Raw genomic sequence first — 15,021 nt, 5'->3', positions numbered from 1 at the left:
TGGGGCTGCATTTTGCAAATGGAGTTGAAGATTTGGTCAGGATTAATGGTGTCCTCAATACAGGCAGAGAAATACAGGCAGATACTTATCAATTATGCAATACCATCAGGGAGGTATATGATTGGCCCCAAATTTATTCTGCAGCAGGACAACGACCCCAAACCTACAACCAATGTCATTAAGAACTATCTTAAGCGTAAAGAAGAACAAGAAGTCCTGGAAGTGATGGTATGGCCCCCACAGAGACCTGATCTCAACATCATCGAGTCTGTCTGGGACTACATGAAGAGACAGAAGGATTTGAGGAGGCCTACATCCACAGAAGATCTGTGGTTAGTTCTCCAAGATTTTTGGAACAACCTACCAGCCGAGTTCCTTCTAAAACTGTGTGCAAGTGTACCTAGAAGAATTGATGCTGTTTCGAAGGCAAAGAGTGGTCACACCAAATATTGATTTGATTTAGATTACTCTTCTGTTCACTCACTGCATTTTGTTAATTGATGGAAATAAACAATTAACACTTCCATTTTTGAATATATGTATGTATATATATAATGTTTTTTTATATGTACACACTATACTCATATACTGTTTAAAATACATTTTCTAAACAAATGATTTTAGCTTTCGCAAATGTTGTTTCTTGTTATTCACGTGGTATTGCATGGTTGCTTTTTAAACGGAAAAAGGAGTGCTATACGCACGAACCGTGCTGCCGTGCTCTCATACCGTGTGCGGCGTTGCCCATGGTGACGCGTCTCTATCCACTTTTGTCCCGCCCATGCTTCTTATGTTCGTCCTATGATTGGCTGGAACAAGTTACCCTGTGTCTTTGACTGGGTAGGCTAGCTGTCCTTAGTTGCTTGGTATATTAAGCTGATTGCATTATCGGATCAGATTTAAACTGCAGTCCAACAATATAGTTAAGTACACATAGTTTATGCTATTTTCTGCAAGCATTGGCTGCCACTGTAGTTAGCTATTTAATTAGGCTAACATAAACAGAGGCGTTGATATTTCAACAGATCCTGGGTTTTCTGTGAGGACCGAAAACAGACGATTTCTGAAATGTCTTCAGACGAAGACAGGGCCAAGGAGATTTTAAGGGGCTTCAAACTGTATCCTTTTTTTGCTGCTGAGGCATTGTGTGGATGTTCTGCGAGGGTTCGACACATGGTATTAGGATAGCGGCATGTCCCATTTCTTACTAGATAACGTCATCCGTCATCAGCAAGATGGTAGTATCATCCTGTGACTGTTTTGAATATAGTGGAATCGCAAGCTTAGCTGTGGCTAACCTGTCAGTTTCACCTCTCAGTTGATAATGAGCGCTACGTAGCTGATGTTTGTCTTTCTTTGACGTGAAAATTGAAAATGGTCTTGTAGTTACGAACAAAGCTAACGCTAGTACACATTTGAATGACGGCCTGCACGCTAAAATGAGTGACTTAGCTTAGAGGCTAACTTTTCTTGCTAACTGCTCAGTGGGCTTGTTGTGGCAGCTGTAACGATAAGTCATTCGCTATATCACAATAGTAACATGCGATAATGATGATCATTTTAAGCTTGATGCAGGTGGTTTTGTGATAGCTTAGAAACTTTAATTGAGTAATCTGTTCCCCGAAATTCATATGCAGAAATGTTACTTGCAGTATGTAAAGATAACTGTGATATCTCCGTTTAAGTTGTATTGTTTGTGTTATCTCACCTCCATCCCAAAACTCAATCATTCTTATGTTAACACAGAAATTGTAGCAATACTTATTTTGTCTCAAAGACGCATTATCTTCTGTTGTTATGGTCAGTGTTAAGTCATTGCTGTTTGAGCTTAAGTAAGTTTTCAATCAGTCTGAATTGAATAGAAAAGCCACTTGTGGACTAGTAATGAGGACTTTCTAAACTCGTGAAATTACCTTTGAAATAGATGAATTTATGTCAGCCCAGTAGGAAAATTCTGCATATTATTCTTCCATTCACACAATTAGGTGGGGTACACCTGGCTGGAATCAAACCTGTGTTGTTGCATTTGTATAGTTTGCCTCATACACCACAGTGTCACCAATGCCCTGGCACTTGTTTTCACTCTGTTGTTATATTGCTGATTTTCTAAAACTTTACTGCTTTTTATTAATGTTGCAGCACACATTTGTTTCAGAAATCTCTTTTTTTCTGGTTCTGTTTACTTCTAGCCTGTCTTAAAATATGTCACTTAGATTTGGTTGTCCTGTGTGTTTGCAGCTAACCATATTCCCATTGTGAGATTTTCCAAGATCCTTGTAGCCATTTAGATGCTTTTGGGAAGTGTCCTTTTGAGTTTTCTTGACAGTAACTTTGTAATGTTTGTGATAGAGTAAACCAATTGTGTTTTAGCCATTCCCCACAAACAGTACAACTATACTTAAACCTGCATATGCTGTTAGTTGTGTTGTCATCATAGTTTCATTATTTTTAAGAGCACGGAGATAACTGCAAATAAAATATATGGTGAGGGCGTGTCTTGGCATTGCCTCTATACAGGATAAGACCAAGGATGTGAGACCCCCAAAAAATTAACCTCATGTCATTGGTGAAAATTGTATATTTTCAGAGCTTGGAGCAAAAACCCTGCCTATTAAGGAATCAGTGTAGATCCAAGGTTTCTAACTTTATAACTTTAGGTTCAGGTCAGCCTTGTTGTGATCCATAAGCCTCCAGTAAGATAGTCACATTAATATGAACCTTTGCTGGACAGATTATTATTGTCCCAGTTTATGTGTTAAGTAACTATTGTCCTTTATTTTATGCTCTAGTTTAGTTATTAACCACGCAAGAAACTGCCTCCTTACTTATCACAGTCTATACAAAAGATGAAGGCATAAGTGCTTGTTTCTTGGACAGGTCAGGGTTCTTGCTGTCTTGACTGGTAAAGCTTGAATCCAAAATTTAATGGAACAAGGATTTACTACCTTCTATCCATAAAGAACAGCCTTATTAAAGCCAGTGGCTAAACAGCACATATTTGTATTCTTATTCTACACTGGCAGGGTAAAACTGCCATCCATTATTCAAAATCCTTATGAAGAACATGTAAAAGAATAGCCTATGAAATAATTTTGAGTGAAAATGTCATTGTTTCCATAAAACAGCCAAAGACATGTTGTGCTATTGTCTATAAAGCCTGTAAATCTAAGTTTTTACTTAAGATACCTAATGTTTGTTTGACCCTCTGATTATGATGTTAGTGCAGAAAGATCTGTTAATTAACTGGTTAATTAAATGAATAATAATGAATGCCAGTTATTTATTTATCATCTATCAAGTGAATACACAAGAAAAGGTATCATTGGAAAAGTAAAACTCTTCTCGATTAGACAATATTGTGGTGACTTGAATTTGCCTTTTCCCCACTTAAAAAACTGTTTGGCTGCTATTGTCTTCACACCCTAGAATTAGGTGTAGTTCAGTTTTAATGACTCATTAGTGCGAGGCACAGTGGGGATGTTGAGACATGACAAATTAAACACATTACTGCAATATTATAACACTGAAAAATGAAAATTGCAAGCATTGCCTTAGAATTAATGCTTCTGCAAGAACTTATTCAACTATTTCCTTATAGACTCAAGTGTCGCTTAGATGTTGAATTGTAAGTATGAAATTACTAAATAGAAAACTGGAATCTGCTCAGTTGAGTGTACCTGTTTATATGTTGTATTGTGCAAAGGTTGTAACCTCCTTTTACTTTAAGCCATTAAGGTGTCTTTAAAAATAAATGCAGACTAAACATTGACAGCGGCTTCTCACTGGGGGCTCATTAACTGGTGTGTGTCTTCTGACAGATTTGTGTGAGTACCCTGGTGGTTTACAGATACACAACCTGCAGCTGGTCCTGAGGAGGCGATGGTACAACCTTGTTAGATGTGTTGGAGCTTAAATCAATTGCTTTGATTTTTGATGTTTAGCGTGTGAGCAAGTGGTTTGAGAGAGAATGAAAGAAAAGGGAACACATTATCAGATGTGATTATTTAATGAGCTTCTTTTTAAAGTTGCCCTGTTTATACTGGCATTGATGTGTATCTTTTGTGATTAGATCACAAGGTTATAGCTCAAAACATTCCCAGACGTAAACTGACGTGCATAGAGCTGTCCAGGGGGCTGTCTGATTGTGGCTCAGTGGGAGAGTCGGTCATCTTTAAATCGGAAGGTTGGTTCGATCCCCAGCTCCCTAGTCTAGTCTACATCTCGAAGTGTCCATGGGCAAGACACTGAACCCCAAATTGCTCCCAGTGGCGTAGCCAATGATGACTAATTGACAGTCGGGCACTTTACATAGCAGCCTCTGCCATCAGTGTATTAATGTGTGTGTGAATGGGTGAATGTGACATGTAGTGTAAAAGCGCTTTGAGTGGTCGCAAGACTAGAAAAGCGCTATATAAGTACAGTCTACTTACCATTTGCCAATTGATTGAATTGTGAAAAATGTCCTTCAGCTGCTGTGACAAGTGAATTTTTCCTCTTATCCTAAGTCCTATCCTATCTTAATGCTGACAAACAGAGCTAGTAGCACAGGTCACTGTTAAAACAGCATGACCTGTTGAAAGATCATCAATGAGAAAGACATTGCAGAGTGGTCTGGATTATTCTGGAAGGTGTGGAGGATGGTGGGGTTTTTGTAGGAGGTTGGATTTAGTTAGACTTGAGAGGATTAGAGAAACCATTCTACTCAGCATACTTTACTAGAAATCCAGAGGGAGAGGCTGGGCTTGGCATGCTTTTGTTAAATGAGAATTTGTTTATCGAATCTGTCTCTTATACAATCCTAGTGTGAGTTTATATTTTTGAGGACATTTTTAAAGATGGCAAAAAAAAAAAATTACACTTAATCCCTAACCATACTAATAATTTGAAACTTTAAATTCTTTTTCACTAAATTATTATTACTCCATACATGACCCGCTTACCATAGTTGTTTGACCTGCTTAGTAGCAGTTGTAGTTTATTAGTGCATTTATACCTCTCCCATCTTTGAGGATTCCGTAAAAAAAGGAAAGCATTGTAATTAGTTAACAAAATTATAGAAACTAAGGTGCTGGTTGTATGAGATAACAATGTAAACATAAGTACAAGAGGTTTTTAGAAACGAAAATACAGATAACATTGATGAATATGAAAAAAAACAGAAAGTCATTTGTTACCTAATTATGTAATATTATTTAACTCGCATAACATGATGGTGGAGACGCTGGTCCTTAATTACAGAGGAACTTGCACATATATTCTTCAACATATCCTGTATCTTTAGTAGCAAAATGTTTTAAGATTCAACAACATCCTGACCATCCTGACATGTTAGATCAATGATTGTTTAATCCAATAGGCTTAGCTAAGAAAGAGTCCTTTGAGTCAACCAAGTTTAAAATTCTATCAGTAATCTATATGCAGCTCTATTCTCTTCACACATGTAACAGTGTGCTTACATTGCAAGTCAAAGTCCTAAACCTTTAGAAGCTGTGTGTTTTTAGGCCATTGATGGTGGTTGTGACGTGGGATGAAGGGCTTCACAGATGGTGTAGAGCCGAGTGTGTGTGACACTAAGTAGTACCTGAGTCTGACAGGATGCTGAGTTTAGAATCTTCTGGAACAGAGGCTGGTGGGATGATGGTTCATGACCACTCAGTCATCCCACCACAGAATTTAGCTTTTAAATTTGGGGATTTTTTTCCACATTTTAGCGGATGTCCAATCAGTGTTGATGGCTAGTAGTCAATTTAAGCAATAAATTATTCGGTGCGTGCTAAACTTGAGTGAGGAAGCCTTGCTGGCATTGTCAACATGTACCAGGATGCAATTAATGCAAGTTGAGGCATGCTCTGCTGCTCTCCGCTCGATAAATATGGCTGAATATCCACTCAGCCAAATCACTTTGAAATGTATTTCAGTCCACAGCACCCTCTGCCGTTTTTTTACTCTTCATAGAATATGTTCAGAGTTGGGTTTTGATACAAACAAAGGCTAGAAATCCAAGCTTGAGTAGCTTGTAGTTCCATGAGAGAGAGATAAGGATGAAAATAGGCAAAATTTCTTCTAAGGTGGGACCACTGCTGTCTACCACACCAAGTTACATGGGTCCAAACCTCTTAACAACAATGTAGCATATTTTTTATCCATTGTCTTTTTTACACACTTGTTTTTTTGCCTTTTACCTGAGTTAAAAAGGCTGCAACAGTTGCAACCAACGTGTGTATAAGGAGCTATTAGTGCCCCCACAGACTTTTAGTCAGTGTGTTTTTGAAATGATTGTGAAGACACGGCATGAGAAGCATCAACGCACAGTGGATTCACTGATGAGGTCCTCACAGGCTCTGTGATTGACAGTTGTATTGTGTTTTAAGTGAATGTGAAGGTCAGGTACAGCTGACTAAATGACAGACTGATGGGACAGCTAGCAGCCATCATCATCTACACAAGGGCTTCTTCAGTTCACTCTTCTCACGTACACTACAATGTCTGTAGGGTGCCTAATATTTTTTTTACCACTAATAATCAGATGAATTGCAACCAATTGAGCATGTAATTGAAAGCTTGGATACCCAAGTATCCTAGTCAAGTTATAGCCCTTGGTTTTGCATGTTTTCTAATAACAGACCTATGGTGAATGGACTGTACTTCTATAGCTTTTCTAGTCTTTGCGACTCAAAGCTGCTTTTACACTACATGTCACACATGTTCAAACACTGATGGCAGAAAGTGCATAAAGTGCCCAACTGTCAATCAGTCATCACATTCATACCTGTTGGCTATGTTCAGTGTCTTGCCCAAGGACACTTCGACATTTAGAGTGAGGGAGCTGGGGATCGAACCTCAAATTGAAAGACGACCGTCTCTATGACTGAGCCACAGCCGCCCCATGGGGGTTTATTTGTAACAGAAGGGTACTAGTAGGTACAGCTCATGATAAATGTCTACAGAGCAGATACATAGGAAGTGAGAAACCGAAAGAGCCCGTGTGCAGGTACAGCAGAGGTGTGTGGGGAAATATAACTCAAGACAAGAAAGGTGAGCAGATTAAAGTATTTTTGTGAACAAACACTAATATATGGTTGAGACGAATGAAGTAGTTATAATGGTATAATGATATAACTTTCTTTAAATAGGGTGAACTGTCCAACTTAGCTGTTTGTATATCACTTTGTATTATTGTACATACTGTATGTCGTAGCTTGAACTACATTATGGTGCACAACCACAGGTCTATTACCAGTTTGTGTATTATATAACCTTGAATTGAAGAAACGCATTGAAAACTCAGCTTTCTTAAACTCGCTAAAGAAGAGGCACCCTGTTAGACCACGGGTTAAAGTGCTAAAGCTAAACTCAGTGATTCCTGTTTGATACCTACTGTTATACACACTACCTCCAAATCCCATTTGATACTAAAAAATGCAAGACGTTTTCCATGCTGGACAGAACTGCAGCCCAACAGTAATTCACAAAAAGCTTTACTTTGAGAAGCAGATATATCCATCTTTGTTATTGGCAGCATGTATTTAATGGTACTGATTTGTTAGTTAACCTGATTGCCAGCCCTTATCTGTATCCTTTCACTGTTCCTTTTTCCAGATTTGTCTGTAAGTACAGTTCACTTTTTATACACTTATTTTTTTATTTGTTTGTTCTTTAGTTTGGTTGTAGTCACTTAACCTTTTGCTGACAGAAACTGGATGAATCTTCGAGATGCAGAAACGGGCAAAGTCCTTTGGCAGGGAACTGAGGACCTCTCTGTACCCGGCGTAGAACATGAAGGTACATTCACACACAAAACATAAGTGTAGACACATATGGTCTATATTTATTGTAAGAAGAATAAGGAGACAAAGAATCGACAGAGGACAATATGTCAGACAAAGCTGAGGATATGAAGAGGTCATGCACTCAGTTTTAAAATACAGTTGATATTTAGATTGCATGCACAATTGTTTTACTTCCAAATCTGTGTGTAGGTTAGCTATTTGGATTAAACTTGATATATCTATTTGCTTCTTTTAGCACTGACCTGTGGACTTAACTTTAAAGCTGTGTTATGAACTATCCTTTATTCCAGCAACAAGCTGTCACAAATCTCACTATCACGGAGTAATGACTATAATTATGAACATTCGACTCTTTATATACACATGCATTTTAAATGGTAGATTTCAAGGAAAGTACACATTTTCAATTTCATTAGTGTACATTTCAGTGATTCTTAAAATAGTTCTACATATTAGTAAGAGAATTAAAGGAAAGGCCCCAGGATGTCATATTTCTTATATCTCAGCTTTGATGACAGTGTGCCAGCATCTCTAGGGTAATCTCTAATTTAAAGGGTCTTTTTGCCCATTTAACCTCAGTCCTATCATGCTATTATGGGGAGCTAATGCCATTATTGCAGGAAAAAAATCTCGCTCTGTGTCTTTGGAGGACGCTATCCGCTTCTCCAATGGGCCCTGGAAAACCTCCATCAGACTATGTAAAGTGCGCCATCTCGCAGAAGCCAGGGAGCTTGCTAACTACACTTCCTCAATCTAGGACGCCCACCTCTGATGTCATGTCTCGTTCAAAATCATCAGGTTTAAAATGTAGAGTGCAGACCCAAAGATTTTTTAGATGATCCACCGGTATATTCTCGTCGTATTGTGGATTCTGTACCACTCTGAGCCTTTGCCTGCAGCGAAACGAAATATTTCACTCGCTGGGCCGTTCCTTTCAGAGGAAGGGGCGCAATGTACGCTGGGTATTGTAGGAATGTAGAATGGGCGAAACCATGAGCTGTTTGTACAATTTTCTCCACAGCTATCACGGCAATTTCAAATATTATTGCTTCTATCGATTACAGAGAACACCAGCTTTGACTGACAGTGGCTTTTTCCAGGGGCGAATTGCTCCTTTAACTGTATGCTTAAGGAGGTAATCTGTAGTGTTTAGAAATACAATTACAAGATTTGTCATGATATCATTTTGTATATTTGAAAAAATAAATATAAAATATAATAAATATAATAACTTTGTGTCGGACAAATCATTGTGATGATGGTTTACAAGTGAATGTGATAAATCATGGTATGGGAGCTATTTATACTGGAAGCCGTGTGTAATACTTGTACTTAATGACAGTTGTTCACAGGCTGTCCAAAATGCTGTTAATGCAACACAATAATAGAAATGTCACTTCTTCTTCCTACCAGAAACACTTCTTCATGATTGTGTCACTGTGGCTTACATCAGAGGGCCCATCTTTACCATCACTGGTGCTTTGTTTTTGTTTTGTTTTTTTGTGTGTGAAAACCAAACCAAACTAAGCCTAACCTGTAGCAACAGTAGCAGTAAAAAAGCAGGTGCAGTCCTAGTACAGTCACACACCTCTTTCAGCAGGTGGCAGTAAGCTAGTGCCAGCCACTTACTTGGTTCAATGTAAGACGACACTGATTAAAAAACAAAAACAAAGGTCACCTAAACTATTGTTGTAATTGTAAATTTTTTTGAACTAAAAAAGTTTCAAGCCTTGAATCCTTATTTCTAAAAGTGAACCTGTATGCTTTGGTTAGCACAAGTAATTATATTTTGTCATTGTCTCTCCAGCCCGCGTCCCGAAGAAGATCCTGAAGTGTAAAGCAGTTTCTAGAGAATTGAACTTTTCCTCCTCAGAGAAACTGGAGAAGTTCAGACTGGAGCAGAAGGTTTTCTTCAAAGGACAGTGTCTAGAAGGTAAGAAGCTAAAACACCAAACTGCTTACAGGGACAAGAAGCTGAAGGTCAGTGCTGAATTCACTGTGTGGCATTTTGACAATTGACATTGAGTGGGTACTGTTTTGATTGTTCTTATTAACATAGGTGAGGCAGCTATGTAAATAATATCAAAATATGATCAGAATAGCTGATTTCTGGTGCCTTGGTAAAAATGTGCAGTGGCAATGGGCAAACCTGAAGTGAACTACAGATGCTTCTGATAGCTGTAAATAGTTTCAACTTCTATAATCACTGCTCCAAATGCTTGAATGATAAAGCATTGTAACTTGTGTCCTAACATGGTGCATAAAGTCATTACATGGTGATGCTGCATGCACTACATCATCAACGGGGATCACATTCCAGCCAAGCTCCAAGTAGGTATCCAGTGGGGATCCATGGCAGCAAGTTTAGAAGTTTGCTACTTTATATGCTTCCCGACGCAACGGGTCTACGGAACTACCGAAGTACAGCTCCACTGCACTCTGTAACACATTATTTCCGATGGCTTTCATTATTGAATCAAGCTTGCACCAGACACACTTCACCAGTGCTTGAAGAGCAGCAGTTTGTTCTATCCAAACTTCTCCCAAAGTATTTTACTAAAAGTGCACTATAACAAACACTGCCATGACCTACAGAGATTGAATAGACTGAATTTTTTAATGATTCACCAGTTTGCCTTTATCAGTCGAGAAATAAATCTTTATTTCCCTCCAAAGGGATTTTTGTTTTGCAGCCAGATGGTATTAGTCATCAAACCCACATTGACAAAACTTTGCAGTGCCAACAAGATAAAGACAGACACCAATACCATCCTCCTGAAGAGTCGTATATTTTTGTTTAGTTACATAGATGAAGGAATGGCTACTAGCAATAATATAGTGTCTCTGACTTTAGCGTGACCCTGTTCCTGCTCCTATTAAACACTTACCATCACCAGAAAATGTTACATGTGCCATATGAGAAACACAGGAAATGATTTTATCCCCATTGCAAAAGATTGTTCAGTGCGAGTCTACCCAGACCATGTTTTACAATATAATGACTTTCATATTATCATGTAGAAAATGATGATAGAAAGAGTGAGAATAACAGAGAATAAATCTGTTTCTGACAAAGCCTGGCTGTTCGCTGAAATGTTGTTATGAAGAAGCTCCTCAAGACGAGTGGCTAATACCATGGCCAACAGGTCTTCCTTAACATTGAGCAGACAAAGACGAAGGAGTTGTGTTTCAACAGACCAATTTGGTCCTTTGTGCGAACAGAATTTCTGATTCTGATTCTGATCTTGGTTAAGTGATGTTATCTGATCACCAACACATTGTGTTTAATTAATACTACTGCCTTCTGTGAAATGCCTAGTCATGACAAACATATATAGCATTTTTAAATAATTCTCTGCTTCCAAATTCAACTCTGTATTCAACACTAGTTCCTCTGACTCGCCTCTTTCTGCAAGTATGCTGTTAAATGATTAAAGTGACCTGCTAAATAATACCTATGGTAGATGAAAGTGCTCCTTTCAAGTCCAACGGACCTTGGTGCTTCTCAATGTCGATGAGGATCAACTAAGAACTTACAGATTATATCGAACACAGGTTTCTACTTAAGACTTTTGGTTTCAGGGGCCAGATATAAGATGCCACCCCGCAAAATGCAGTGAAATCTCGGTCAGTCAAAATATCTCACAGATATGTAATTCCATTTATCTCACATTCATCTCCCACATCTACTGTATGTCATTTCAAAACTCTACTTCCAGGATGTTGACTGAGGCTAGCATACATGATGAGGTTTCACCAATCCTGGCTTTCATACACTGGTTACCAGTTGGTTTTAATATTGTATTCAAATTATTACCATTAATAATGAAGTCTTAAGAGACCATTCATCAAGGTTTTACAACTTGATGGAAGGACAGTCTCTTTTTCCCTTATGTCCCATCCCACTTTCTGAGATCCTCAGATGCATCTCTCCTTATTGTAACAAGGTTTGAAGTGATGGAATGACCTATTGGAGGAGAACAGGAATGCAAACTTAGTGTTCCCTCCTAAATCACTTAAAAAAATCCACTTTTTAAAAATTTCCTTTTGGTTATTTTATTTGTTATTAACTCTATTTGTGTTATACGATATGATTAGCTTTATGACTTTTGGTTAGTTATATTCTCTCTGTGTTCCCTGTTACTGTGTGTTTGGAGTGTTGTCCCTGGCGCCCTGCTGTACATAGAGCCCCAGGAGTCAACACTCAATCCACACCAACACAACATGTTTATGTTGCTGGTTTCCACCAGAGAGGAAGAAGTGTTTGAAACAGCATTTGGACCATTATGATACACTTAGACACTGTAAAAACCCAGGATTCCTAAGAATGATATATGTTGTTTACACAGCACTGAGCTCTTTGCCTATCTGTGCCTCTTTTTCCAGAATGGTTCTTTGAGTTTGGTTTTGTCATCCCAAACTCTACCAACACATGGCAGTCTCTGATAGAAGCAGCACCAGAGTCCCAGATGATGCCAGCCAATGTTTTAACGTGAGTTTCTACTCTGATCATTTTGATTGGTCTGTTTTATGTTTCTGTACTGAACATGTAGTATATCTTATTTCTCAACTCTAAATCTAAATTATATACACCTTTGAACCTGTGGAATGCTACCTAAATGCACCAATTTTCAATTAAATACTATTAATGATGACATTCTAGGATAATTCTTAAAGAAAATAATAGTAGGACATATCTGTTAACATTTCAGGTACCATTCCAATTAAAACTTCAGTTTTATTACAAAGTTAATAGCTGAGATCTGGGGATGCAATGGCCAAAACTTTACCTGCTGTACTTGCTGTAATTCTGTGCGTCCATTCTAATTAGTCACTTGAACTTTGTGTTGTCTTGTCTTATCACAATAGTTCAAATCCAAATCAAATAGTAATGTCATATAATGTTAATTAGTTTTTTGTGGCAGTAAAAGTATTATTTTTTCAGAGATATTTGATACCTGAGTTCAAGTTTACGTGTGTTTGTATTCCAGTGGTAATGTGATCATAGAGACCAAGTTCTACGATGATGACCTCCATGTCAGTACCTCCAGGGTACGACTTTTCTACGTCTGACCTCTGCACCCTGAGTCAACCTTCCTAAATGCTGACGTCCTGCCATGGTCTATAAATGACCAAGGTCAGATACAATTCGCAGCATTAAACAGCTCGTTGTTGATTTGGGATCAGCACATTTGGGTGAAAACCAGCTGTAGTCCTACAGTCAGTGAACTGAGCTTTGTGTTTTGTTGTTTTGTTGTTTTGTTTTGACCTGACCTAGACCTTGGGAGGAGATGGAATAGGAGGAGAGGGTACTATTTTTTTCCTCTGTTCCAAAATCATCTCTCTCTACAATATCATCTTCAGACTGTTCCACTGAAAATACATAACCACTGATCTGAGAGTTAGCCAGTGAACCCTTCTGAAATGACATGATTTGAGCTTTTTAAAAATTCTGCCCTCTTGCACTCCAAGGTTGTATTTACTCAGGAACAGAGCAACAGACATGTAACCTGTCTGATCTGATTTATTTTATTCTGTCTTAACATGGAAAGACTGCACTCTAAGTGATGTCCATTTAAACACAAGTTGCACGTCAGTGTGGAAGGAAGATGCAGCTCAGTGTCTCTCCTGAGGTGCATTCAAAAGGTCTTCATCATTAACACAAGATAACATTTCTTCTAGCTGTGTCCCATTACGGTGGCTGCCTACTGTGTCCAAAGCTCTGAAGGTTTATTTATCATTATCATGGTTAAATAAAGTTGTCCCGTTCCAAAATCCCAGTAAAATGCAGAGTCCTTTTGGTAAACATTTGAAGTAAACAACAGGTGAATTGTTTATTTATAGTCTTCAATCTTCCTAAATCCTTTGCACTGGCTAGTTTATGCCTAATTATAAAGTGAAATAATGGTTCTGTCTATTAGGAGCGAAATGCAAGCTATACATATATACGGATGTATTCTGACATATTTACTTTGCTGGCCAAAAACTCTGTTAACAAGGACTGCCTGAATGCACAGTTAATGGTGGTCTCTGTGAGGCCAAGTATTGGAACTGCTGATGTAGCTTTCGTCCTTTTGTAGGACACACCATTTCAGACAGCCTCTGAAGTGGGACACAGCTTACAACAACTAAACCTTTCCTGTTTTCAGACTGTGTGAACTAGTATAGAACAGTGGTTATCACTTTATTGTGAGAGAGGACAAAGTTCCTGTTTTTATTCCAGCCCCAACAACAGGAATTGGTTTAATTGGATTGCTTTGTGTCTGTATGTTTGAATGAAAACCTGCACACTCTCGTCATGATGACACATGTTTGAAAAGCATTGTGTTTGAGGGACATTCATCAGCAAACAGGATAGGGTTTTGTTATATTCATGTACTTGACTTTCAGAGTTATACTTACTTAAAATATTCAACCTTCAGCTACATCATTATCATCATCATCAGGTGTAGAACGAGACATGCATAATTTATTCTTATTAGTTATCGTGTTGTTAGTTTTATACCAACTAGACTCAGATGTTAACAGCTTAAGTTTAAGGTATTCAACTATTTCTGCTTTGTACATCCTGCTTAGATTTTTAACTTTTACGTCCCATCCAATTCACTGCATTCATGTCAATGTTTTTTCTTAGCCGCTAACTGAGCTGTGTAAAATAGACTTGTGTTTTAATATGACAGAGGTTGTGAATTAAAGTCAACAAATGTTGTAATAAAATTATGTGTGTGTGTTTGTGTGTGTCGATGTGATCATTATTGTGTTTCTTTCAAATAAGGTTTCATGTATGTGTGTCGGCCAATAGTGTTTGACCCCTCTTTCACATACTGCCAGCAGAAACAGCTTAATTCTGCAAACCTGACTTTTGGAAATGAGGGGGTTGTTGCTCTATCACCCAAAAATTTGGATTTGGATAATGTCCTTTATATTCTGTTCGCTTACACTGATGATGTTAGCTTAAACAGTTTAGTACCAATACCTGTAGTAAAGCCCTGACTGATTATTCGGGATGTTCTATTTAAAATACATACATAAGTACGTTATGATATGCATAGCATCACCCCATCCATTAGCGGGATTGGCTCCTTAGATTTTTGACATCACAAACCCTGCCAATCTGAAAACATGTTCAGCCTGTCCTTGGTACACTGCAACATTTTTTCTTACGATGTTTCTTACTGTATCTGTAGTTAGTACAACGTGTTTATGTCTGGCCAAGAGGTGGAGGAAGACC

General features: G+C 38.2%; 1 protein-coding gene across 1 annotated transcript; it reads left to right on the top strand.

The window, feature by feature from the left end:
* Nucleotides 1–898: 898 nt before the first annotated feature.
* pde6d (phosphodiesterase 6D, cGMP-specific, rod, delta) lies at nt 899–14,514 on the top strand. Its single transcript, XM_069680144.1, has 5 exons — nt 899–1,118; nt 7,694–7,782; nt 9,598–9,723; nt 12,177–12,282; nt 12,782–14,514. The coding sequence occupies exons 1-5, from the start codon at nt 1,069–1,071 to the stop codon at nt 12,861–12,863; spliced, it is 453 nt and encodes a 150-aa protein (XP_069536245.1). The 5' UTR covers nt 899–1,068; the 3' UTR covers nt 12,864–14,514.
* Nucleotides 14,515–15,021: the final 507 nt, after the last annotated feature.

Source organism: Semicossyphus pulcher, unplaced genomic scaffold, assembly GCF_022749685.1.
Source record: "Semicossyphus pulcher isolate SPU_LCO1_2020_fin unplaced genomic scaffold, fSemPul1.0.p SCAF_4, whole genome shotgun sequence".
NCBI lineage: Eukaryota > Metazoa > Chordata > Actinopteri > Labriformes > Labridae > Semicossyphus > Semicossyphus pulcher.
This window is presented reverse-complemented; position numbering and strand designations above follow the sequence as displayed.

Bases quoted from the DNA above. Each gene is read 5' to 3' on its own strand.
- pde6d (XM_069680144.1), top strand. From the start codon at position 1,069: ATGTCTTCAGACGAAGACAGGGCCAAGGAGATTTTAAGGGGCTTCAAA. The intron at 1,119-7,693 runs GTATCCTTTTTT...TTTTGCTGACAG, and splicing joins ATTTTAAGGGGCTTCAAACT to AAACTGGATGAATCTTCGAG. The intron at 7,783-9,597 runs GTACATTCACAC...TTGTCTCTCCAG, and splicing joins ACCCGGCGTAGAACATGAAG to CCCGCGTCCCGAAGAAGATC.